At 38.3% G+C, this 27732-nt stretch overlaps 4 protein-coding genes across 4 annotated transcripts; 2 read left to right on the forward strand and 2 right to left on the reverse strand. All coding sequences in view use genetic code 11, as the record gives it.

Annotated features, from left to right (window-relative positions):
• Window positions 1–3620: 3620 nt before the first annotated feature.
• EGR_02030 (hypothetical protein) lies at window positions 3621–3938 on the reverse strand (the record flags this gene model as incomplete). The annotated part of the gene is made up of 1 exon (XM_024491279.1): window positions 3621–3938. One exon carries the CDS (start codon window positions 3936–3938, stop codon window positions 3621–3623), a length of 318 nt encoding a protein of 105 aa, XP_024354422.1.
• Window positions 3939–6947: 3009 nt separating this feature from the next.
• EGR_02031 (hypothetical protein) lies at window positions 6948–9135 on the forward strand (the record flags this gene model as incomplete). The annotated part of the gene is made up of 4 exons (XM_024491280.1): window positions 6948–6989; window positions 7518–7579; window positions 7634–7704; window positions 8882–9135. The coding sequence occupies 4 exons, from the start codon at window positions 6948–6950 to the stop codon at window positions 9133–9135; spliced, it is 429 nt and encodes a 142-aa protein (XP_024354423.1).
• Window positions 9136–9181: 46 nt separating this feature from the next.
• On the reverse strand, window positions 9182–17370 carry EGR_02032 (hypothetical protein; the record flags this gene model as incomplete). The annotated part of the gene is made up of 11 exons (XM_024491281.1): window positions 9182–9378; window positions 11094–11185; window positions 13419–13467; window positions 14721–14893; window positions 15446–15618; window positions 15663–15737; window positions 15800–15929; window positions 16965–17040; window positions 17133–17180; window positions 17223–17271; window positions 17302–17370. The coding sequence occupies 11 exons, from the start codon at window positions 17368–17370 to the stop codon at window positions 9182–9184; spliced, it is 1131 nt and encodes a 376-aa protein (XP_024354424.1).
• Window positions 17371–21835: 4465 nt separating this feature from the next.
• Window positions 21836–25988, forward strand: EGR_02033 (hypothetical protein; the record flags this gene model as incomplete). The annotated part of the gene is made up of 5 exons (XM_024491282.1): window positions 21836–21925; window positions 22263–22329; window positions 23290–23529; window positions 23695–23779; window positions 25895–25988. 5 exons carry the CDS (start codon window positions 21836–21838, stop codon window positions 25986–25988), a joined length of 576 nt encoding a protein of 191 aa, XP_024354425.1.
• Window positions 25989–27732: the final 1744 nt, after the last annotated feature.

Raw genomic sequence — 27732 nt, forward strand, 5'->3', positions numbered from 1 at the left:
TTAGGAACAGGGAAGAGAAGACCTGTGGGTTTCGCTCTACAGTTAAGTTCCTCAGTTTCGAACAAATTGCATTTATTGCCTTCCTGTCCTCTTCCTCCCTCACAACCATTAAATCAAAATTGTTAACTTAAAAGTTGGCCTAAAATATCGCAGAGATGTAGAATTGGCCAACCATTGGCCATCAGAGAGTAATAAGTCATGTGTGTGCACCATACAGGGTTGTTCGCCTAAAAAATTTACCAAAAGACAGATTGCCTCCTTTACTTGAGGGTAGACCCGCTGTAAATTATTCCCTTTCTGGAATAAATATGACAGATTTTCGATTAAAGAGGCACACTACCAGATTTCCTAATTGTTGTCCATGAAAAATAAGCACAAAATTTGATCTCGGTGAAATGTAGGCAACCAACTTATCCCTCTCTCTGCCATCTCCATTCCCAGAGGTGCAATATTTATAAATAGCTGAAAATTTTTGCTACTTGTCAGAAAATAAATTCCATTACGAATTGCCTCGAATCCACCCACCTCAGCTCGCATAAACAATCTGCGGGAAAATTAAACAGCCATTATAGCTTAAAAAGGCAAATCTAAAGACAATGTCATTAGATAGGATGCAAAAAAAGGATTTTTGAAATAATAAAATGGTAATTTGACTGAATGAAAGGAGATTTTGCAGACACTTTTATTCAACAAAAGACCACTTAAAAGTGGCGCCAAACAAACTGTTGTTTGAAGCAAAATGCTCTAAAGTAAAAAATATTTATTTTGGAAATATTATGTCCTCATTGAGCTGAAAAAGTGACTTGATGAACTGTACCGAGCATTACAGATGAATCAGCCTCTGGGGCGTGCCTCCTGGTAAGATCTTGTGTGGTGCACGCTTCTCGTTACAAACAAACGCATACACATTCTTGGGCCATTGATCCGATCTCACTCTATCTGATGTGTATACGGAGTGAGGTGAATCGCATGCTAACTCACCCGCTCACTCCAAGGGTTGCTCGCTTGCTAGTTCGCTTGCACAAGCACACATTAAGTCCTTCTCTACGGTTGGCTGTGCTCCAAACGTCATGATAAACGAGAGGCTCCTCTTTTCATCTCGAGTACCATCTGACACTTAGGTGTTTTGCAAACCCGTCTTTCAAAAGTGTGATTGATAATGTCACATAGGCTTTTTAACCAGAGGAATACCGACTTCGACATTCGGCAAATGGTGTGGGTGAGAAGAGGGGATGTAAATGTTAAATGGCGTTATTCTTTTCCATCTCCCTCGCGCTCTCTTGCTCTTCACTCCCTTTCAATTTAAATTTAAAATTAAGAAAAAGAACTAATTTGATAGATATCGAGAAATTCCAAGCTAAGAGAGCTAAATTCTTCTTTTGAGAATTTCGTTTTACCCAGATTTCTCTATTTATTTTGGGACTTTTTGAGTGTTAAAACAAGGGGATTTAGTAGACTGTCAAAATCAGGATCACGTGTCTAAGTCATAAAGTCCATTTTTTATCAAAGAGTTAAAATTTTAGACTCACCTTTTTAAAGTTTTAAGCTTTAACATCATATTATTTAGGTATACATTTGTAAGTGGAAGTTTCGTATCAAAAGTTTTTCCTGTGGGATGTTTCTAAGAGAAAAGTTCAACGGTCTGAATAAAAAAAATGCTGTTTAGTTGATCAAGCAAAAAGATTTGTAGGTGGTTTTAGGCTCCCTATTGGGTAAAATTCTTTGCAATTTTTAGTGACGGACTTTTTATAAAACAGTTTCATCATGTCAAAATTACTAGCCACCACCCATTAAACCTACCAAATGTATCAAGATAGGTTGGATGTAAATGTAGTGGAGTCTTTTAGATGGGTTAGAGGGCTATTGGCATCACTGGAAGGCCATGCTACTGCCCACTCGATGCAAAAAGGCAGAAAATTAAGTCTGTGCATAGCTCAAACAAGGTTGCCTTAAAATCAAGGTATTATAGAAGCAAATCTCTTTTAGAAAAAAAACCACAAAAAGCGATCATTAGCTCCGTATACATAATCTATACCATATAAATGGGATTAAAAGGGACGACAAAGCTTTATTTGTCATTAGCTATTATCAACTTCCAAGAGTTTTTTAAAGGCGCGACGAAAAAGCTGATAAAATCGTGGATGGCAATTCAGACCGAGTGGGAATGCATGAAGGATAGGATCCTTAAGTCAAAAGTAAAAATAAATAAGTTTATTTATCAAAAATGGAGACAAAGGTTTATTATAGGTGGAAAGAGAGGGGTAAGGCTTATAAGTTTGTTTATTCTTTACAAAGACCACATTCTATCTCAAATGTGTTCTTGTTGAATTCAATAGGTGGTACTTAGAGAGACATAGATGGACTCGCCAATGAGCCGTTAACTCCAAAAATACTGATATAGGCCACAGTTAGTAGACATTAAAACAACAGTTGAGTAAAGGCTATGATGGAAGCAAGGCATACGTAGATTCAAAAGATGGATTATTTTTATCCATATTTATAAATGAAAAATACAAAAGCAAGAGGGAGAACAAATGACCAGCTCCACAAAGCAAAGCAACACGTTATCCTACCGAGATGTATCCGGTTTGGCGCGTATTTGGCTGGTTCAGGTTCAATTGTATTTTTTACCTTTCTTTATTCTATCATTTAACAATTTCTGCTCGACTTCATGACTTCCCGCGCTACCATAATGGTTCTTTATGTAGTCCTTGTGATAGTCGACACTGTTTCGTCGCGGTTGTTGAGCAAAATGATGGACACTACCACGTCCCTGTTGTTCATTATTTTTGCGCAGATGTTCATTCTTATTTCTGATAGCTTCAGGGTAGTAGAATTTATAGTCACTTCTAGAGCGTGAACGACGCAATCCTGAGGTTGCTACGGTAAGGAGTACGAGCAGAAGACCAAAGACAAGGAGGGTTGAGCTTCTCATGGTGCAAGATTTGGGTTGTGATGCTTCAAGAGTTTACAAGAGCCTTACTATACTTCAAGCCCTCTTATTGGTCAAGAACTACTTTCCAATTAACAGAAGATAGAGGGAAGAGAAAAGTGATTACAGTTAATTTAGAGTTAAAAGATATATGTGAAATTTGCCCTAGTAGGGAGTTAGACCAGAGGTGTATAAAATTTGTTTCCGCCCAATCTATTTAGGGAACTGTAAATAATCTTGCCTTAGAAATTGTGCTTAACAGCACATCAATTCTTAAAGGGTTTAAAGTTAGCTGCTTTGAAACTGTCTCAAAATTCTTCCGTTTTATCCATGCTTAATTGCGCATTCTCAAGAGCTCAACTTCCACCTTCGAGATGGCGTAGATGCTGCAGATAAGAAGCAGCGCTTGCATTGGCTCTAAATTTATTGGAGCTTGCTTCTATACGTTTCCTTTTTGTCGATCGCAAGACAAGCTTGGAAGGCGTTGACTACCACCTTTAATCGCTTAATGCCATAAATTGCCAAAATACGTATAAAAAGGAGACAAAAGGGCCAGATGCAAATTAGGTATTTACTTTATCTTCAAAAACTAGGCAGAAATGAAGGAGGCGATAAAATAAAACATAAAACTGAAATTCTACTTCTACGCTTAACTAATACGATGTTAATCGATGTCAACGGTTGAATTTCAGTAGTATCGACGGCGACGACGAATTCTTTGTCTTGCTAATTCGCGTGCTATGTCTCCATCTACTTCCCCGCCTCCTAAACTGCGTAAATAGTCCATGTGGCTTTGAATGCTTTCATCATCCGATGCTTGGTCGAAATCATAATATCTGCCTTGTGTCCCATAAGCGTCTAAATCAAATGAACGACCGCGTCTCGCCTTTCCGATTGGGTAGTAGTCATAGTAGTAGTCGGCGTCTGGATGATGTCGCCATCCAGTTGCAGATAGGGCAAGAAGTAGAAGTAGGAGACTGAAGAGACAGAGCGGTGAACCTCTCATGCCGACAATTTTTTAAATCTGACAGCTTATCCAAACCTTGAAAGTAACATCCATATTTACCAGCTTTTCAATTGGTTTGATAGTAACGTTTACCTAAACGCTTTGTCATCTTTTTTTCCAGTAAAATATGGTTCAATAGTGATATGCATTGTTTTTAACAGCTCTAGCTTGATAGAAAACGCTGCATGGTCAGTAATGAGTTCGGTGCCTCACTTTACCACGGAGGCACGGTAGGCCAGCACGATATTTCATCTGAATCTTTTTACCACTAATGCACAGGTATTTATCAAAAGTTTTTCTGCTTAAGACCAGCTTATATGCTCCTCCTTCATCAAGAGCGTGCTGTTACCGAATGATAATTCAATGGTGTTCAAGTCGGAGCTAAGGATGCCTAAGTATATCATCTAAATTAAACATCATAGTTTGAAGGCGACATAGGTAAAACTGCCTAGATCTGCTTGACTCCAGAAATACCAACTCCGCTTATAGAGTTGATATAAGTAGATTTTGGCGTTTAGGATTTGGGAATAAAATCGCACAGATAATAAGTGGATTCACAGCCAGGTTCGAGGACTTAATTCAAACAGTCAGAAAGTACAGCACCCAAATGCAACCTAAACCTTTCCTTCGGTGGCTGTGGACCACTTCTTCCATCAAAACGCGAGATAAATTTACGCGCTTCTGTGTCATGTGGTGTGTTGGGCCGTCAAGTGGTGACTGACACATTGCGTGACCACAGTTCAGTGACTATGCAGTCTGTCATCTTAGTGTGCGGACAAGTTGATTGTGTAACGAAAGGTTGTTGACTGTTCTTCCTTCGAAAAGCATGGTTGCGTCATAAGCAGGCTTGTAAGGACTTCTTTGATTTTAAGCTATTTCAGGGCCTCAGTGTGGCCCCTTTTAAAAAGAAAAAATAGGAGAATAAAATGAATCCCATCATTAAGCAGAGTGGGCATCTTTTTTTCTTCGTGCGTTTCGACTAGGGTGCTTAAAATTTCAGATTTACACCTCAACAAAATTTGTGTACAATTGTTTTTGTTTGATTAAGGATTAACCTGATTGGCTAATCGGAAATTTTTGCATATGAAACAACCAATTCAAACAATTTTTAATATCTATCAGAGCAGTGTTATCTTAGTAAAGGTCTCGGCAAATCTTGTGACGATAAAATCGCAGAAGTGAGAAACCGTTTCCCAGCCAGCAATAAAATTCAGTAGAGAATTAAGGGAAAAATTTGATGCAAAAGCGCCGTTGTACAAGAGGATCAGAATATTTCTTAGTAAAAAATGCAAACGTGTTTCAGAAAACATCTTCATGGGGTATCAAAATGTCCTTTTAAAATATTATATGAGTTATACAAATGTTGCGTCCAGAGTCTTCCCTGCAGTTATAAGAATCTACAGTAATAAGGCAGAGGACACATCAATGATGCTTAGAAGAGCTAAGAGGACACTGCTCTGACACGGAGGTCATGCTACCGAGCCGAAGAACAGACTGCGAACGCTTAAGCGCCCGCATAATCAACGATTTATTAAGGCATTGCATAGCCCCTCTCTTCTTTTGGGCGTCATTTCCAGCGCCTCCTTTGAGCAAATTCCTGCGTTGGCTATCACCACCTAGTTGGTGCTATAAAAAACACCCACAGACCAGCTCTGTCGGTTATAAAATTGACGTGCGGCTGAGAAGACATTGGGATTCAACACCATTGGTGTATTTTGGCTGTCCCATTGGAACTGGTTTTTTGTTATGCTTAGGAACTGTATCAGGAAAAACGGTAACGCGCCGTCCTCATACCGCTGTAGAGCGGATGATACTCAAAAACAAGGCCATTCCGTAATATAACCTCTATTTGTAAAAACACTGACTGAAAAAGCAGAGCTAAGCTTTAAAAAGTTTCATGAAGATGATATTTTGCGCCTATTCATCCATGCTAGTTTGTTCTCACTTTAGTGCTGCCTAATCATATCTATTGCGATTTTTCTCCAGCCTACAGCCTACCACGTGCTCACTCAGTTGACGATTTCCATCTAAATGCTGTAGACAGCTCCGTGATGAACTTGTTTGGATGGTTTACGACTAGTGTTGCTTCGATCGTTAATAGCATTACCACGAAACACGGGATTAAGGTAGTTTCAGACGTCAGCAACGTAAATTTAAAAAAAATCTTGGGTATTTACAGATTCCCCTTCAGCAACAGATGTCCTTTCTCTATCACTTTATCGCAGAGCATTCGATAATAGAAGTTAGGGTTGTGGCCCATCAGGATCGGGTTTGATTGACACTACTACTAATGTAGTCTCTTAGTCTTTCCTGAAGTATTAAGAAGTCACGGATTCATGACAGAAAATACGCCACTGACTCGGCCTAAAGGCGATTCTACCTATTGAAATTACAGTCTGCGGAGATTTAAGTGCCAGCATAATCATCCACAGTTAAACAAGCTGTCAAAATATTACATAAATTTGGAAATGTGTTGGTATTGACGTAAAGAAGAGACGTGACACCAGTAGCATAAATAGCCTCTGAAAATGCCGCTTTGTACTTAAATTATTTAGATTATTTTTTAACCAGAAGAGATGTTTTATACCCTCTATTTTATAGAGTAACCCTGGAGAATACCTGTTGATTTTTACTACATCCCTTTGTGGAAGATTCAGGTAACTTTCTGGCATTTTTGAAAGATCAAAACAGAAACCACAAATATGAATAAAAAGAAACAAGGACAAACAAAAAACAAGTTCAAATAAGCACCAATTATGGTAGAGCTTTTAACAGACCTGAAAGAATTTACAACAACCAATAAATGAATAGCCATATAATCAGTAGGAGAGTCTGTTAATGGAGATAAAGGCCTCCAAACCTCAGGTAAAATGAATGCACTCTAACTAGCAGTTGAGGAGCTTTGTTTCTTCAGTTGTATCGCCTACGTCTTTGGCTTCTTTGTTTCGCCAATTGCTGCGCCTTGGTCCGATCCACGTCCGAGCCTGCAGTATCTTGCAGGTACTGCAAATGACTGCTCAGGCTACTGTCATCTGCGTTCCTTCGAACAAGGTAAGGTTCAGGTCCTCGACCATGATGTCTATACAAATAACCCTTTCCGTGATGGTTCCTAACTCCAAGCGAGTTATGCTTTCGATGGTGAACATATCGAGATCCGCTTGTCGAAACGGCCAACAAAACAAGCAGTAGACAGAAAAGAAAGAGCGTTGGTCCTCTCATTTCGAAAAACTTGAATATGTCACTACCTACATCAACGAATATGAACTTGAGATGCTTGTCTTCTGATTGGTCGATAGGTATTGCCAAATGGTATGCCAGATCACTGTGCACCAACCAGATTGCAGGGACGATAAAACGGTAGATCAAATTATGTTAACACAGTGTCTGCAACACAGCGACAACCTTGGTCATGTACTTATCTTAGCCACCAAATTAATTGACACTTGTATAGAATGATAATCACTCTCCACTTTTGTAAAGCTTGAATTGCTCAGATTTAATCAGCTACTAGGTGGTTTCTCGGTATAGTTTTTTCACAGAAATGGCCATGCAAATTTGCTTCTTTCCTTCCTTGGTTAGTTTATGGCGACAAAGAAGCATAATTTCGACAATGAGGCGTACTTAACTGTTATTCTTCCATGGTATGGAGGAAAAGTATGACGAAGTGGTTTTTATGTGTTCTCAATAAATTACAGCTATTTGATAAGAAGTTGGCTTAAAACTTTAACAACTTTTTATTTAAAGTATTACCGAAATGGCGTAAAAAGTATGCAGAAAGATATTGCCCTTTGAATCACTCAATTCTGCTAAGCAGAGGGGACTTTAACTCATCATGTGGTTTGTTAAGTTAATGGCACAAGTGGGTACAAGCCAGCCTTTGAATATACCATGAATGAGTTATCGACCTGTATTCTTGTCAAAAGCGTCTGACAATCTACCGAAGGTTGCTGAAAATTTTTCAGTAGTGGGTGCTACCGAGGCTACATTAATAAATGCGTATATGGTGTCAGCTTTAACTTACATAACTGTGGCAAGGTATGTGCAAGGTTAAAAAGACCAAACTACTAATCATTCTGTACAAAAAAGTCCAAAATTAGTATTAACACCCGGTATTTTTATTCATATTTTCATTTTGCATAGAAGTTTTGTGATTTTCGCCTCTAAACATGTTGGTTTTTTTTAAGAAATTGGCAATTCTTGGCTTAGTATGTAGTGGGAAAATCATACAAACAAATAGACGTGATATCAAAAAACTGGGATCTATTTTATAAGTAGTCCATTTAAATCCATCCATTTTAGCCAAGATGCACATTAATCCAAAAAAAGACAAGTAGAAGAGTTACTAGGTTGCAGGTAGCGTAGTCATAAGGTCGTGGAAAAGCAGCATGTTAGAGATAAATAGATAGATACCTAGCATTATCTCACCTGGCACTGCGAGACTTTGACTACTTCGGCCTCCCCCATTTCCCATATGATCTTCAACACTCTTGTGCATCTTCAAGTCCCCTGGACTCGGTGTCGTGATGGCTGCAAATCGCAAAGCACTAAAGGATGAGGCGAAAATGAGGCGACGACGACTGGGAACACCCGCTGGACCGCTACTTCATCGTGACCTAAAAGTGAGTAAAACCTACTAGATGAGGCAGTGATTCTCCTTAAGCGAATTGTCTTTTCCTCCAAAATCAACTTATTTCATGCAGTTTAAGGTCGAATCAAGGGAAGGAATTTACAAATTCATACAAGACACTTAATTGATAAGTTGGCGTCAATGCCAAGAATAGCTCATTCACTTGCACCCTTATAGCTGTCACTATCACCCCAGTTAATAAGTTACAAAATTGAAAAATTAAAGGAAAAGTTACCGTCCTTACGTATTTAAATTTAACCTACTGCTCTTTGTACCAAATGTATGTTTAACCCGTAACAAAATTTTATCTTTAAAGTGGAAGATAAGCGGTGCAAATTGCATCTGCTAGAGAAAAGAGGTAATGCTGTGGATCACACAAAACTGGCAAAGATTAACTTTTCAACTTCAATAAATTCACGTTTTAAGTTTGTTTTTGGTTGTAAAAAGGTAGTAAAAGAGAGAAGGAAGACTCCACTGCTAATAGGCATTTATTACTTGCCAAATAATATATGGAGGAGTTTCCCTTCACCAAAAAATGGTTTTTGTTTAAAGGTTTTTTTACAAGGCTAGAAAACTTTTAGTTATCACACAAAAAGAAGGCAGAAAAGAGGAAGAATTACAGGTTACAGTGATTAAAAGCGCAGTTGATATTAAACACGAAGATAATTACTGCGGGGTCACTTGCATTTGTACAAATGTCGTCAGGCCAGTTCAATTTGGCCTCAAAATTTCTAAATAAATTGTGGAAGTATTTAAGACTGATATATACTTCAGGAAAAACAGTCAAATAAAATAACACTTCATTTTTGCTTACTATAAGATAGAGTACATGACAAAAATGCTTACTTTATAGCTCCTGCACTGATGCTTTCGAGGAGCTCAGAGAAGGATGCATCAAAACGCGCCTACATGAGATTTTTCCTGGATTTATAATTACAGCGACTTGTCGCTTAAATTGATGTCAGTAGTTAGCAAAAACTTAATGGAGTTTTTTTACAAGGTTACCCGATTGCTAACGGAACATTGGGGCGTGTTTAGGTATATATTTTGCTGATTGCTACAATGGTGTATAACAATGCCATGGTTACAGCTTTGAAACAAACTACGGGATATGGTAATTTATACCTCTATTAGTTCTAGAGTGCACCGCACCTGAAGCTTTTGTTGAACCATCTTTCTGGAATGCTCTACAGCAAGTAATGTTCAAACCATTAGAGTTGAAAGTTGAGTTAAGTTGGAACAAAAAACGGGAGAAGTGTTGAAAGACTTCGCCTCCAAAATTAACAGCCCAAATCTTGACAAATTGATTGTGTCTTCATGCCTTCTTTCACGAAAATTTTGTCATTTGAAAACATTTAGGCAATTGGTTACATGCCTCGAATTTCCAAAAGGTTCCCCTTTTCGGACATTCTGGAACACCGAGTTATCACGTCATCTCTACTGACCAGCGGACACGATGCATGGGTGTACTTTAATCAAGCTAATGCTCACCACAAGTTCAAGGTTAAAATCGCCTTAATTCGCGAGAATGGGGACCACCGTGTCTCCTTGACTTCCTTATTATTCAGTGCGCAGGCGGTACCACCCTGCTTACTTATTTCTGTCTGTGTGCGATACTTTTAACAAATCACTGGCATATGCCGTAATCTGGACGCAAACTCGAGAGGATTCAAACTAACACGCAAAAACACCACCTTATAACAAAATGATTACGTGGATTTTTAAGTAGCAATAAAATTATGCAGAAATTGAGTGCATGAATTTTACGGTGCCTAAAGTCTTTTGGACCTGTCGACCTAGATTTTTGAGTTGCCTATAATGCGGGTGCATTTTATGAGCCTGGAACATCCAAAACTTCGTCATATGTGTTACCCTAAAAAGGAGTGCGTTACATTAAGTGAATGCTGCAGAGGGAGGAAAATAAAAGTGGTGTTAGCAAAACCTGGATTTGCGTCTTGAAGTTCCAGAGCAGTGTACATTGTATTAACACCACTATTTGCCTACACGTGCAACACCTCCCTCCCACCTCTGGATCCAGACCCAAAAATTAAGATAAGAGCTTAGGAAAAGGCAGAATACAGTGGAGCGAAAAAATGATCCAAGTCTTACAGAGATTAGAGTGGATTAAACCGAGGACGATCTTACATCCACAAGGTTGGTCTTACCCACCCGCTTGCAGCCTAAAAGGTGTATGCCAACATTTAGAGCAATTAACCATTGAGGTTATTAGAAATGCTTAGAAGATTCAACGCATAATTTAGTATTTTACAGAATACTCTTCGACAGTTTTGTGAGGTGGCGTACCGACTACTTAATTAAGTAGCATTAAGTGGTGAATATTCACGTTTGCGGAAACGCACAATCACTCACCATGATCACCACTTCCAAGGATTTCTCTTGAGACCTTTCAACGCCTTCGAATTATTTATGTCAAAGATCCATCTTGGCCTCATACACCATATTACGCGATTTGAAAAGGTTTCTCACCACTTGTTCGGTGATAAACACAAAAATCACGCGGGCACTACCTCCTGCACAATACTGTAAAAACGGGACAAAAAACGAATTATGAATTTGTTTATCTGTAATCAAAGTGCTTAGGAAATGATGCTTATTCCCACTTGAGAAAAGTTGAATAACATGAAGTTAGGACTTTCAAAAGAGGAGAAAATAGAAGTTTGAATCGAGGTACACCCATTCATTGCTCCTAGGTGGGCCATTTTACAACGATATACCCTCTAAGCACATCGTGAAAGCTGTCCTCATCCAAACCGTCAAGTAAAAAGCGTGCCTCCTACCTCAAGCTACCTTTTTAAAGGGGGACAAAAAAGGAGTCATGAGTTTGCAGCTTCACATGGGTGTGAAGTATACCTCATTAGGAGGGAAGGTAACTTAAGTGCGCTCATGCCATGCACAAGTTGATGGCTCTCAACAGGGCACATAAAGGAGCTCCCAAAAGCATTACACCTTCTATGGATTGTAGTAAAAATTGTATGCTGGATTGACAGCTATAAGTGGGTCTATTTGAGAATTTCCGTTTGCATTTAGGCCTATTCGCTTCTTATTCGGTGGATAGGGGGAAAATCTAAATAACCTTTAACAAAGCAGAGTACAAACTCGTTTAAAATAAAGAAAAGAATAAAAAGTTTTGCGACATTCAAGCCAGATTTACCTTAAATTAAAATAACCTTTACGGCAAAAATGTGTCTGTAAATAAACTGAGACGCCAGATGTCATAACCAGGTGCATGCGTCACTGGGTCCCGGATTCCATCCAACTTCCAACCGTGCAGGCATGATGAGTGCAATTTTGGACCAAGATACATGGGTAAGCTGAGAGGTGCGGCAGTGAGTGTACGAGCCTGAAGGCTGGTAGCGGAGACCACTGAAGGCAGAATCCCGCAGTCGGAGACCGTGTCCGCGTCTGAGTCACTCTGTTGTCTTAGTCATGTACAGCTGTAGTTAATGCTTGAACCTCGGACCTAGGACGCTTATTGGCCCACTTGAAGTGGAGCTAAGAATGACGTTAGCCAATCACAGGGGCCTGGGCGAAAACACGGCTCTCGAGAATGGGTTGTTCGAGAATTTAGGCACGAAAGTGGAGACTACTGGAAAGCTGGTCAGGAGTTTTATTTGTCCTGGGATTTCCGGCGTCCCCAATGGTGTCAATAGGGGCGTTTGTTCAATTTGAGAGCATTTACAAGCCTTTTTTTCGAGCTAGTTTTGTACATTCCTTAGTATTGTCTAAAGAGGTTATTTCAAAATTTATCTTTTGTACCTTTTATCTAAGAGCCGTCCTTGTTAAAGCTAGTAAATGAGCCTGAGATCTTCTTTCAAACTTCTATGCAATAAAAATCACCACAGTGCGTGCGAGGACAGATAAACGCTAATATTGTGACTCATAATTAAGGATGTCCCTCATTTGGCTCTAGCCATCGAGGCTTGGATCATGACAAATGTGAAGAAATGAATTCCTATTTCATCCAGCGAGTCCTTGCGTGATGTCACTGGGTTTCTCGCGATCAAGGTCATGAGGGACTTTCACAGTGCAGCTGAGCATACTTTCCACGTACTATTTGATCAGCTACTTTTAGGAACGTCGAACATTTAAAAGCAAAGAAACGCGAGTCATTTTGCCTCTCTCTCTTTCTCAACACCTACGCCAACACTTTAGCGAATGTGTATTTACCAACTGAAGAATGCTATCAAGATTTCAATCATAAGTATATTTAGTAAAAGGTATCCTGGGTTATGAGAAGACTCCGTTTTTTTACATAACCTCCAAGTGCACCAGTGAAAGTTCGGCAACCTGAGTGGCGAAGATCGTTGAAAAGGCATGGCTGAAAAGGAGGTATGTTAGAGAGTGGATTCAGTGAGTTATAAAAAGTTAACCAAAAAATCCCCAAAAGCATATGTTTTTTAATTCGGCTAATCCTCGTTCCCGATTGGTAAGTTTACCTTGCATGCGCCTTTGGAAAAAGGGACTACTTTAACCTCCTCAAGGAAAAAGGAATTCTATCGATACAAATTTTAGCAACTTTTAAATGAAATGGTCTTCAATTTTTCAATGATAGATCCTGATTAGTCAATTTGTATAAAATTATCTGGCTAAAGAATGCAACTTCGAGACCGTAAGTTGCGTTTCTAGGATAATCAAACTAAACTTAGGAACGTTTTTGTCTTTCAAACACAATGGTCGTGACAAGCTGACTTGCTAATTAAATCAGCTGACTTTATTCTTATCCATCCATCCTGCGAATATTATTCTGCAAGCCTTCTTAAAAGACCAAAGGATATATCCATGACCATTTAAAGAAATTCGAGAAGACCCTCAGTGTACCAGTAGAGCCTTACTCTAAAAACTCTTTGCCTTCTTTTATTGACGGTGATCTCCCTGGCAGAACTAAAGAATAAGTCAAAATTTTGCCTTAGTGAGCACCAAAATGACAGTGGCAAGGAAGAGAGGAATTCGGCCAAAGTTTGCAGGGTAAAAGAGGACTCTTATTTCTCTTCGGGGAGGAATGTAGGTAGAATAGACGAAGAAAGAAGATTAAGTCGCATTTTAAACGCCGAAAAACGAATTTTTAAGGTAGGGTACGCAAAAGAAGACAAAGCTAGTGCTGTTAAAGAAATTCGGCTAGTTTTCTGCAGCCTTTAGCTAAAATCATTACAATTCTTAAAAAGGAAAAGAGTAGTTAGAGAAAATCATCTCAACCTTCGTAGCATAGGAGAGGGGGAAGGGCTTCTAAATTATAAAGCCTTTTAAGGACTTACTGTTCGGCAAGGCCATGGAATTGACTCACGTCGGTCCACACACTGGGTTGGTGTATTCTGACCACTTATTACCTAAAACATGCATATTGCAGGTCTAGCTTCAATATAAAACATTATCTTATTGTGCTGCGATATTATGCAATACTCTGGTTGCAAGTTCAACTCTTCGTTTTGGTTACGCGGTCACTTTCTCTCCATCAGCGCACTCACGCACGACGGCATTGTCTCCATACCAAAAGAGTAACCTCTTAGCCCTTTTGTACGTCGGCAAGTAGTGGTACAAATATGTCTGTAGTACCTCAAGTCATGCCTGAAGACACTAGATATCGCAGTAGCTAGGCTAAATACGTACTACTGACATAAAAAAGGACTGAGAGGCTTCTGACATTTAAGATATTTTAAATATCTACGTTAACCGTTGATGATTTCTTGCCGCGAAAAAATAAAGTGAGCTATGCGAATAAAGTGTGACCTTCGATATGCTGATATGAGGAATCAATGTTCCCGTTTGACTACTCTAACGCTTTAGTCTCCTTGGTTTGTACCTCAGCACAGAAACAGGACTTTTGTCCCATATCAATGACCTCCCCAATTTGTGCGCATTTGGAAGTAGTACAGTGTAGTAATAGCACCGCTGCAGAGTCGGCACACTACACTACCTCTTTTTAAAGAGACGCAAGTGCAAAAACTCAGCTAGGGTGTTTTTCAGTTACTTACGGGTCAATTTTCGGATATAAGCTGGTGCTACATTTGGAGTCTCCCAGCGCAATTTAGCTAGGTCAAGCTGTCGAGGTTGTGCCAAACTTTGGAAAAGTGTAGGAAATGTAAAACTCCTTATTTACGTGCTTTAATGGGAAACGAAAAGTTCTCTAAATATCCCACTTTCCTTAAATTTGTAAATCTTATTACAGTAAGGTGCATAAAAAGTAATATGAGAGAAAACCTCAATAAAATTTAATTCCATCCATCCATTCATCACATCGAATGTCAACAACTCTTGTAGCACTTTTATTATCATGATCAAGCTCAGTAAGCGAATCTCCAATGAATCTTTCCTAATAGTCATAAAATACCATTATGCACCAATAGAAATTCAAACTTGAATTTGGGAGAGAATAAATTTAAGTAGCCATGAGTGCTTCTTCTGTGTCAGTTACGCTGATCCATCATGCGACTCTCCCTTCTGACCCTCGGCATTCTTGCCTACCTTTTAGTGGCAATGCTTTCCTTTGCAGAATCAAGGAGGTACACCAAGGACATAGTCTACGCTGACGCTGGTACAGACACTGGACCGTGGGGTGGAAGGCAAAGTTACGACAGGCCAAGGAACTATGCGGAAGGGTGCGGATATGACAAGAAGAAGAAAAGGAAGGGGAAGCACAAGAAGAGTAAAAAAGGCAAGAAGAAGTCAAAGAAAACCAAGGTGACGCCGAGTCCAATGGTACTGTAAAAGCTTAACAAATGTGAGAGGCACCGGCATTGGACATCAACATATTTAAAGTGTTTGCTAAGATTAAACCGATTTATTTTGCAATTCTCCATTTAACTTGCCTCTTCTCAAATTACTAATAAATCATTTCATTAATAGAGCTTTCTTTTGACCTAACGATTCATTCATTTTTTGTATCAATCGTTTGGCCTTACCCTTAAGTTTCTCTACCTGAGTTGTGTTGCAAGAAGCACTAACTGTCGGAACAAACAATATGCTACCAATCCCATTTTTCTGCTCGGCGAAGTCACAGTCAACACTTAAATACAATTTCGGTAATTGCTGTAAATCCTTTATTAATATGCTCAATTATCAAATGCATTTATTTTTTTTACAAAATTATCTATTGGTCTTATCTCCGGTAGAACTAGAGTATGTAAGATGGACTCCCCACCTTGATGGGCACGAACCTGAAGATGAGGAGAAAAGTGGAATTCGGGCCATAGGCAGTAGGGTAATAGAGGACTATCACTTCTCTCCAAAGAGTGAGTACGGATGAATAGATGATGGAGGAATAAAAGTCACTTTTCGAGAATATGAAAAGCAAATTTTGGAAAAAAATCAAATTATTTGATTTTTCTTGTATTTTCTGAAGGTAAATACTTCATTTTAGCCACATTTTCGATGACTATTAATAGGTACCCTAATTCCCTTGTCTGTACATTTTTGCCCTTTTTTCCTTCTACTCCCATTTCTAAACCCTTGAATAAGCGATATGCATTAGAGGAAGGAGGGAAAGGAGGTGTGGAGGAAGTTTACAAATTATTACAACTTTATGGAGGGATTTAGTATTCGGCTTCGCTTTGGGAATGGATGACTTTCGCTAGGCCTCGAAGGTGGGGAATTCTGACCGCATGTCACCTAAACGGCATATTCAAGAAAGCGTGTTTGCCACTTTAAGTGGGAATTTTGTTTTTTTCTTTGTGGTTGGCCTCAGAAATAAACTTCTCCTCGTTACATGAAACTGAGGCTCTGTGATATTATGCGATACTTTGATTGTTAGTTTATCTCTTCGTTATGGTTACGCAGGAACTCAAGTTGCCTCCATTGTACTTCCGCTCGCTGGCATGATTCAGGCGCATTTTTGCCTTCCAAATAGTGACGGTTATTTCTTCAACGGAATCCAAGAGGGATTCCAACGACCAAACTAAATTCAAGGCTTTCATCGATCCTGACACAGGATGATTGAAAGAGAATTTAATTTAAGATAGAAATTCTAACAGATCAAAGGGAGGTTTGGAAGGCTGTAAAGTTGAATGGACGAAAAAGTAAAGGCAAATGCGAAAATATGAAAAAGGACAACAATAAAAGAAAAGGGCCAAAAAGCGGTCTAAGCAAAACAAGTAGTTTAAGAAGACTTATCTGCACAATATGGCAACTCGTAAAGTGTAGCAAATGTGTGGCACTGACGTTGGAAAACAACATGCCTTAAGTGTTTGCTTGGGTTGCATGATTTTTTTTTATTTCTGCAAATCATCAATGAATCGTTTTATTAATGGAACTTTTCTTCTTGACTAACAATTCATTTCATCGTTTACCTAAATTGTTTTATACCCTCTTTTAGTTTATCAATCAAATTTGTATTATAGGAAGTAATAATTGTCGGAACATACAAAATATGAGTTACTCGCCCCTACTTCAATTTAGTTAAGTCGTGGTCCCAATTCTTATGTACAACACGTGCAAACAAAACTTTAGCCATTGCTGCCATGCCTTAAAAAAAAATAAGGAGTGCATTTTCAATTTTTAGCAGTCATTTATTTTCTTTTTTGTCTCTATTATAAATAAGTTCAGAAAAATCTAACTTTTTTTAAGTCTGACATCATATATTTGGGAAAAACAAGATGCTAATACTATTTTTAAGCATAAATGTCGTAGTTGTTATTACTGATTACTAACTAACTTTACTCGAATGCCAGTAATAATGATCTGGTAATTAATGTTCTAGGAAAAATGCCTAGTTTATGACGCAACTTTCAAAATAACTCTATGTTTTGCAAAGTTTTCTTCATTTATTGCCTGCTTTCCTGTTAATTTTAACATTCACGGCATTTTTTTCTACATAAACTTGAAGTCAATGCCAAGCAAGAGGCATAAGCTATTGGGTTAGTCTCACTGAAGCAAAATTTACTTGTGTCATGAATCATTTAAAAGAACGTTATGAAGGCATGCGATCACCTTCACGCAGCAGCCTTACTCACGAAAATTTAGCTGATGGCATAAATCCTTTATTTTTAATTGTTTTGCATAAACCAGATTGTACGGCGCTTACTCTCTTCTCAAACTCCCCCTTTCCCTTCTAAGAGGTCATTTTGCTGCTTTCGTGTCAGTAAAAATACTAACGACAATCTGTTAAATTTTTTCACGAAACATGAGTGCGAAAAATGGGTGAAACAAAATAGCATATTCTATAAGTGGAACTGATGAAAATGGTCAAACGTATCAAGTGATTTTTTTGACAAATCCATATTCATTTACAAAGCGGCTTGATTATAGCAGATTTTAACCTTCGGCGTTACTCGTGGCTTTAATAGACACAACAGATCTTACTTGCTGTTTTCTAGAATTTGTTTCAGTCACTATAAATGTCGGGTTAACCTCAGAGACTGGTTTTGCAGATCGCTGCAATACTTTGGTGCACATCGTCATTGTTTAGGGAGGATGGATGCTAGGTTGAGAATTCTTCTATTTTGGTCGAAAGATGGGAGGGAGGGAATGAGGAGGAGTATGCAAAGAGTCCTCGAATTACCGAACGAGCTTTACGTGGTTCACCTGCAACCTAATTCGAAGGATGGATAAACGTCTAAATTTGACACGAAGGTTATGCACCCATCATATTCAAGAACCTCAGAAGCATGAATGCTAACTCAGCATGTTGCAAATGCATACATCTGTTAAGTTACTCTGGCCCATTTTCTGTATCGTAAAGGAACTTAAGAAGTCATTTGCATTGTGACCAACTTTTGTTAACATCCATTCTTTGACGCTCAAGGTTAAAAATACTGATTTTAGGTTAATCAAGTACACACCAATTAATCTGACAACTCCGTAACCAGTTTGACTACGTACATTTGGACTTTAAAGGAGTCAAGTCTTAAGACGAGTTAAAAAGACACAACAAAGTCAGCATCAAGTCGGGAATGACATTGTACATTCTAATTAATTAATAACAAAGTACCCAAGGTTTAGAGGGTTACTTACTTAGGCCGAATGTACAGTGTCCAAGTGGTTAGATTTGCAGTAAAACAAATCAGCGAATGCCTACGATGTCGATTCAACTAGCTCTCTTGCAGCCTGCACATTCAAAGTAGGGTGAACTACACAAATATTACGATTTTGCTGCCTTTGTAAGTCAGGGGAACAGCGTACCCGATGTTTAAAGTTTTTGCAGTGAATTTTTGTGTATGAGACTCTCGCGCAAAACTGGGCTAAAGTAAACTAACCTAGACAGAGTAACTGCCAATAGATCTAGATATTCTTCTTATGCACAGAGCTTATAAAATACAAAATTATAACGCAAGGCATTTGATGCTGACTTTCTTCCGTCCAATAGAAGGCAGAAATTTTTGAAGGGAAATAAAACAAACATTAAGTATATTAGTGTAGAAATTAAATAAGTGCCATTAGTACGATATTTTGCTAGTTTTCCTTTATATCTTAGGTTTCAGACACCCGAATTAAAAGGATAAATTGGAAGAGAACAGCATGCATTGAGAAATATGGGCGGGGTGGAGGGAATAGTGTTCGGTGGTGCAACCTTTCCGCTTGTCACTTAGACAAGGGTTGTATTCTTAATTAAACACCCTTTTTAAACCTACTCACCAATTCGCTTTGAAAGGGAGATGAGTAGAATGGGATGGCTAAAGGTTAAACATGTAACCGTTGGTAGAATTTTCCCACAGACTTATCAAAAACACTAGGATGAGTCTGCTTTTAGCAAATATATTGCTGTTAACCTAAATAAGTAGGCACCTACCTCAAATATATCACCGATTTTAGTTGTTTAATATTCTCTTTATCTGCTGATTTGGCTATCCAGGGACAGCAACCTCCATGAATTGTACTTTCCCCCCTTTTTTACAAGGACCCTTTGCCTAACCTATGGCTTTTTAGGCCTTCTAGAGAGTTGCAATGTTTTTTTTGATGTTATATCTTGTTACTACCTCAGACCGTTACAGTTTAAAGGATGAAAAATTTCTATAAATAGTTTTCTTAAAACCTAGTTAATGGCAAATGTAGTCAAGTACTGAATTTGCAAAAAATGAAATCAATCCTGACTTCTTCAGAGATGGTTTGTTTTAAAGCTAAATTACCGTTTAACATTCATCGGTGCATTCAAAAACATGCAAAAATTTTTTGGACCCTCTTCAAGGCCAAATGGAAGGTGACGTTACCAAGGAAAGTGGATTGCAAGATTATTTTAAACACGCAACAGTGGGACTCTGCTTCAAAGTCTCTAAAGACTGAGTAACTATTTTCATGAAAATCATTTAATAATGCTCTTTTTTAATTGACTTGGTAGATGATGGATAACTTAGCTCCTATTTCTACAACTCCAAAAAAATTCTTTATTAAAATTTCTATGAGTTCTAATTTGGGTGACCAATTCCCGACAAATCTAGAACCTCACACTTCTTCCTTCACCCGCCTTGGCAGCTGTCGCGTACAGATCGACTTACTATTGGCTTAAGAAAAACCAAATACAATAAATTGGCAAGCCGAAAACACCTCTTGTTTTCGGTAGCTTCTACTGGTCGCTAGGTCGTCGAGTACACACAGGCAGCGCCTCCTCGCCTGCTCATACACGTTGACGAACAATGACTTGTAAAAAAGTCATGACTATTACTTACTCTAGGTAGGAGTACGGCAGAATCCAATCCTATGCGCTTAAAACAACACTTACTGACAGCTTCGTCTCATAAATCTTACTTTGAGGCGCATTGCATCTCATAATGACTCAGGGTTGTTCTTATTTTCCTAGTATACAACAATTCATCCCAAAACCCATTAATCGCTTAGCATTACTGTGTCACCACTGGTAAAGTTTTTTGTGTTTTTCTTTTTTGAGTGACACACATTAAATTCTGCTTAAAAATTCAGTCCTATGGATTTGACAGAAGCATTGAACGAAAAGAACTAAATGTCTGTTGAATACAGGAGGCATAATAAACGAGTGAAGCCTAACAATTGGCCATTATTTATTGACCAAAGGTTTTGTAGTTTGATTTATTAAAGTGATTTGATCGTTTTATTGAAATTGGACTAATTCGCTACGCTTTAAAGCGCATTTGCAGCAGACCAAATTAAACAGAAAACAGCCACTCTGTACGGCAAAATATTTGCATCTCAAATATTAAATAATCCGTATACATTCTCAATCGTGATGTGCTGAGAATTGCATTTAAATATGCTTTAAAGCATTTTTTTGAACAGAACAACAATTTCTCAGACTCACCAATAACTTGGTGAAGTTACAAAACTACTACTTTTTCTACCACATGTTTTTACTAAATGCATCCCTAGAGCTAGTTCGGTCTCACATATAGGACTTGAAGGGAAATACGATTTATGAGAAGATCTAAGCTAGGCGCCTGTGATGGTGAAATGCCTTAAGTACTCAGCTTGACTTCGTGTTGCATCACTTGAATTGATTGAGAATTATCAACAGCATTCCAAAGCAATTTCGAACTTTCCCACAAAATAATCTTTGTCTATTAAGTGCTGCAAATTTGTTTAGGTTTATTTTGAATACGCAATTACCTTCCAATTTATTTTTTACCGTCATTTTGGATGTAAATTTCATTGTAAACCTTCAGTGCAGAGATTATACGAATTTGGGGCTATGGTCGGTTGTTTGGCATGCGTTTGAGGAGAATTTGTCCGGAAGACCTGAAGTGAGATCTAACAGGCGAATGATGACGTGATGTCTCAACCTTCATAAAGCAAACCCAAGGAATGCTGCTAAGGAAGAAATAGAATCATTGGCATTCTTTTACATTTTACATTTAAGAAGATTGAGCCTAAAAGCGTGCTGACTACACATTAAACAGATTGACTGATGTTTCGTATATTAAGCCTTTTCAATGAAACGGGACTCCGCTATAATCAAATCATCCGCTTAATTTCCCTCACTAGTAAAAAAATAAAACCGTCAGCAGTGTGGGAGAAGAGTTGCTAACGATTACTTGAAAAATCATCCTAAAATTACAAAATCATGGTGCTTTATTAATTCTTTAGTTTTAGCTATTAAAACCCATCTGATGAGAAGCTAATATATCTGCAGTGATTCGATTGTACTTCAAAACCGGAGTAATGTCTTCGGAGCATGCTGTAAATCCCCAGTCTCCTCGCAAGTTATTAAGTAGTATTGTCTTTCATACCACTTTGATTTGTCACGACTCCAGCAAAGACTCAAAACGCTAAATTTCATTCACCGCACATTAGTTAATTTCAAACTAGATTTCCCAGACTGAAAGCATTTTTCCATTCTTTTAAAAGTGGCGTCTTTATGTACCGTTTATTTGGACGAGATTACGCTACTTTAAACCGGTTTGGTCCATTACAAAGTATTAAGAAACGTGGATGCCTTATAAAAACAGTAATTATTGAGACTTTACAATCAGACTTGACTTTTCTCTAATATATCGTTTTCTTTTTAAACAGAGAAGTATCTCGATAAAGGAAAGGAAAGGGTTGACAGGCTTTTTCTTAAGTACTTTAAAGCTAACCCATTCCACTCCACACTGCAGTGGCAAAATCTTACCGCTCTTCTTACACCAGTCATTAAAGTTTGGTTTAACTCGAAAAGAATCCCTTTTTACTCATCCCCCAAACCACAAGTTATTTGCGTTATAAAGCTTTTCGAGAAAGAAGGTTATGCAACTTCTAAATTTAAGGGATTGGATCGACATGAATAAGTTGTTACTAAATAACAGACTGAATTCAAAGTTATCGCATGTCCAAATAAACAGTTTAATGATTGGGAAAAGAACTTAAAAATTTGTAAAATAACCGGCCTAAATTGACGTCTCTGAGATGTGCAACGGAAACAGCATTGTTACTGCCCTGCGATTGGTCGAAGAATGCGAGACGATTGGGCATAACTCGACAAAAAAATTGACATCACCAGTAGGAATATGAGCTTGTAATTGTTTTAAGTTAACTTGATGTGCCATTTTACGTCTTCTCAGCTGCAGTGAGAAAAGAATGAGAACCACTCTGCTTAGCCTCTGTCTTCTTTGTTTTCTTCTGTTGGCAGTCACAACTACCACCCAAGCAGGTTTGCTCCACAGAAGCAAACGAGAAAACAGCGGGAGCCTGACTGATCGTCTGTTCCATAGAAGTTTCCGCAAAAGACATGAAGAGGCTACGCATAAATTTAATTTGTTTGGCAAGAAACGGCATAACAAGCGCAAGAAACCTCTGCTGAAAAGGCTCAAGACTAAGGCGAGGAATAGTGTGCTTAAAGCCCTTTTAGTAAAATAACGATAACAGTGCGATACCTCATTCACTTTATTTATCGGTGAAATCTATCAAAAAATCCACATTGTGCATCATCTCTTTATGCAACACGAAACATTATTATAATAATATGCTACACATTTTGTGCTCTCCTTTCGAGTATAAATGATACCAAAGCTACTGTCCGCAGACGTCTTCAAGCACTTAAAGAAATACTTATTTTGTCGATGGCTAAGTGGCTAAAATGCTACCTTTTGTTAAAATCACATTTCTAATTTGTTTATTTATTTAAAACAATCTCAAAGGTTGGGCCGGCCATTATGACTTTCAAAAAACGTTACCACGGCTTGAGCTAGACAGAGCAATTTCTTAGTCAGAAGTAAAATAATTGAAAAATTGAACTGTCAATAAATAAAAAACCAGTATCAAATACGTGATTACTCTGCAAAAACAGTCACGTATATATAATTTTCCGAATAATACTCAATCCATATTGTCTAGCATTATTTTGTAATCATAGGTGGACAATTGTGGAGGCTATTTTTCCTCATACATTTAATATGCTGCCCCAAAAGTTCATGAGAATGGAGAATACACTGATATGCAGAGCCAACCAAAAAGAACCTAGTCTACAAGAATTTGAGAATGCCAGCTCCATTCGATTCATGTCGTGTTTATTTGATATGCATATGTTTTTACATTGCCTACCACTTTATCAAGAAAGTTTAAATTTAGTGGACTGTGTGGTTGGCATTCAGTAACATTCACCAAATAGCTGTTTGAGTGCCGCATCTTCATTTTAACACCATAATGTAATGATCTGATTTTTTGTGTGACCATATTTCTCTAGGTGATCACTTCAGCCTGAGCAAAAAAATATACTTCCACTTTCAACTTAATCTTCAGGCCCCAATGATAGCTTTTTGGCTGCTTTTGAAGACTCAAGATATCGCAACAAGTTACTCTTCCCTTTGGTATTAAATCTGAATAGGTCAGAGAAAAGAAAATGTGTTCAAAGTTTAATAACAGTTTGAGTCAAAAATTGCTTTTTTACCTTTAGTGCATAAATTAAAAGATTGCTATATTTTAGTTATACATATTTTGAAAGATCAAAGAGGTATCTAGGAGGAGTTTAATAAATAAAAGCTCGAAGAGTCTAAATATATCTTAAAACTTGGAACTTTTAAAGCATATGGCTGGTGAATAAGCACTCCTTTGTCCATCGAAATCGACGTCAATATACGCTTAGCATTTTGGCAACTAGCCCCATCTATTTTTCCTACTGTCAGTCAGCAAAAAAACATACCTGAATCATCTACAAGTGCTCTCTTTCAGGCAGATTGAGTTTTATTATAGCGCTTGGCGTCAAGGCAGCGTGGAAATGCCTACAGTCTCATTTAGAGAGAAACCCAAACTGTAGAGTCTGAATTTCTTGCGTAGCTCAGCACTAGGTTAAACAAAACAACAGATCACCTCACTCAAACCCTACTGAACGTGGTGGTAACAACTGTTTTTACCATCACTTTATGGCTGCATATAATTTCACACAAAAAGGATTTACCACAGATGCTTCGTCACTAATGATTGACGGCAATTTAGAGCACTCCAGTTCAACTGCAAGTTTACGTAGTGAGATGCCAGTATTATCATGTCAATAATGGAATTGATAGTAATGAAGCGTCTGATAATAAAAACGAAAAGGTCCTAGTTGCTTTTGTGGAAAAGGTGGTTAAGATCACATATAAGCGGCTCCAGTCACTTGCAAATCACATTGGATTTGGTTAATTTGGGCGACTGTTTTGACCGTTACAAGAACCAAGTGTATTATTTGATGAGGTGACTCATGGTCGAAATGGAAGAGGTCACGAAGCTTTAGCGTTTTGGTGGATTAGATAGGTGAAGCTACAAAGCTTTATTGAATTTATGCACATCAGCAGCATATTAAACAGCCCAAGAACTTGGGCCAACATTTGCCACGGTCTTCAAGGAATCTATGGCGAATATTAGGTCGAAAAATGTGATTGCAAAAACTATAAGAAGAAGGGAGAATAATACCTACCAAAAGTGTCAAAGTGGCCTAGAAGTGTCTAGACAATCAAAAATTTGCGCTAGATACTACTGATACCTTTAAGCTTTACACCTCGCCTACCGTATGTTATGTGGCACGTGTTTTTTTTTCTCAATACACCGGTTTAGTAATAAGAAGGCAGATTGGATCAAACTCATGACTCAGGAAACGCATCTATTCACTCCAAATTTTCATATACCATGTTTCAGCGATGCATAATATCTTTTCCGAACCAATGGTTCGTATGCAGAGGTCTGATATGGGTGGTGGAGGGGGTAGAAACGATAAAGCGACAACCAGAGATTGTGATAACCGCCATTCACTTACCTCCAACCGTTACATACTATGATCTTAGATGACTTCCACATAAGTTATTCATGGCTAGATAGTTAGAAGGGGACAATAAACGTGCCGGTATTTTTTACTGACTCTTGTCGTTAAAATGGAGATCTTTGGAACCCTTATTGTTGGCGTTATTATTTTTGGTAACCGGGTAGCTCATGATCATTGGCATCTGCATTGAAGTTGGCTATGCACTTATTAGAAGAGACGTTACATGTTTAAGAAATAGACCTAACAAAAGAAGCACTTGAAATGCAGTTACGCTTGTCATCCTTGCTGCCCTGTGCAGTGACTATATATGCTTTGAAGTTCATAACTATTAGTGTTGTTTGTAGACCCCATCCCAGCCCCAAAATTGCACATGTCCTGATTTCAGAGAAGTTTTTTTGTCATTTTTGGCCCAGATTGTCGAACATTTTAGACGGCTTCACAATCTGCGCTCCTATTTCACTTATATCCAGAGGACAGTATCACGTACAAATTGACCAATAAAATGCGAGAAAGCAGAATTACCACTTTTTTGTCCAGCTCTTAGTCAGCGGTCACGTAAATTTGCAGACTACCATTTGACAAATAAAGCCACCCGTCTTTGTCTTTTGATTAGTCTAGTTGAGAACTCATCGAGAGCCATGCTCAGGCACAGAAACACTCGTTTTTAACTATAATTCCTTTGATAATTTTCTTCATTCCTTTCAGGTTCTTCTCAGTTAAAGTTCCTACAGAAGTGGAGCTAGAAATACAGATAGACAATGTCAAACAGAGTGATCATGTCTATTCAGAAGATAAATGACAAAAAATACACTAGTGAGGAATTCTTTATTGACCGGTGTGCATGTGTGGGTAGGCAGAGGCACGATGTGTATGTACGACTGCGAGCCTGGCCGATGGCTAATGGAAAAATGCTGGGGTCAGGTAGGAGCCTGAGTTTGCGTCCGCATCGAGTTCCAGTTACTTGATCACTTGATAAATGTTTTATTAAGCTAAAATGCATTCAAGTTTATGTTAACAATGTGCTCCTCCCTATGCCCCATACACCTTGACTGAAATGGAGAAAGGTTTCTAGGTACTCTTTTAGCTTAAACGTAAAATTCGACAGTTGAAAAATTTTAAATACTTGCCTAGTAGAATTTATTTTTTTAAAGCATAGAAGTACAACTTAGAGTTTCACCACTTTACTACTTGAAGAATGAAATTCAATCATGACGGCTTTACTACTATCAAGGATACAAAACGCCAACTAACGATTAGGGTAAACTGTTGGCACAATCAAGAACCAGTAAAAATCATTTTGCCTCAAATAACTCAGTAGCAATTTTAAGAAATGACATGGAATCGTAACTTTATGATTGTCTGTGAGATTACACCTTGTAAATTTGCGAGACAATTTTTTCATAAGTGGGAGAAATTTTAATGTTAGAAGTTATTTTCTGGCTAATCTCAGCTCCATTTCTGAGAGGCAGCTCTTTTTTTAGAGACAGGATTTGATTCTTTCTCACGCTAAAATAACGTCTAAATCAATCAGCTCAAAAACGTAGAGAGAGGGGGCCAAGGAGTAATGATGTATTTGAATTTTTAGGAGCCTTATCAAAGGAAATGTTGAAAGATCTATGCTCTAAGCTCGGGCAATACAAAGTTACTTCATGCAAGTCAATCATATTCTATCTAACAGCTTGATGCCTAAGAGGGCACAATGAGAAAGCAGTGATTTCTCATCAAAGGCTATCATTTTCCAAACCCGTTTGTTATGAGTCGCGAATAATGGCAGTAATTACTTGAAGGGTGTGGACCCACATTTAACCATGATCGAAGAAATCGCTTATGTTTGAGATTTAGCTAACATGGTCGTAGAAACATTGGGAGCGAACGCAAATCACAGACTTTAGAATTGGATATGCGTACAAACTCCCCTTTTGAGGATTCCAGTAACCGAAGAAAAAACCATCGTCCGATTTTCTAGAAGTTTTGATTATCTTGACCCCTGCTTACCCTTCATGGTTGACTAAGTCTGCGTATGAGCACTTTAAGTGTGCCAATAAGACTCAAGGTCAACCAGTGCAAGGACTAAGCGAAAACGAGGTCACTTCCTGCCTTTGGCATCCTCTACAATCAAGCCAGCTCTCGGGCTTCGTACGCCCCTGCTTACTTATCCACCTCGGCAATTAGACCATCTAGTATTCAAGTCTTTATTCGTCGGTAGAATCCAAGGTCGTGACAACACAAAAAAACTACAGAGCACAAGAAAATTTGCCATCCCCCAGTCTAATCTCATGTGATTAATGATTTGCATCTCGGACAGAAAAAACCTTTAGATCTCCACCCGCAAAAGCGCTTTCACCGAAAAGCAGAGAACAAAGTCAAGGAAGTAAATAAGCAGCATTAATTTATGCTCAACACATTCGCTGCTATTGCTTCGAGGCAAAATCAATCAAAAAGCGGTCTTGATGCCTCATTGTTCCAAGATGATGGCAACATTTGGGCAACTGAACTGGTAAATTCAGCATCTGCTTGAGAAAAATAGAAGCTTATCTTGAGAG

Source organism: Echinococcus granulosus (assembly GCF_000524195.1).
Source record: "Echinococcus granulosus chromosome Unknown EG_S00008, whole genome shotgun sequence".
In the NCBI taxonomy this organism is placed as follows: Eukaryota; Metazoa; Platyhelminthes; class Cestoda; order Cyclophyllidea; family Taeniidae; genus Echinococcus; species Echinococcus granulosus.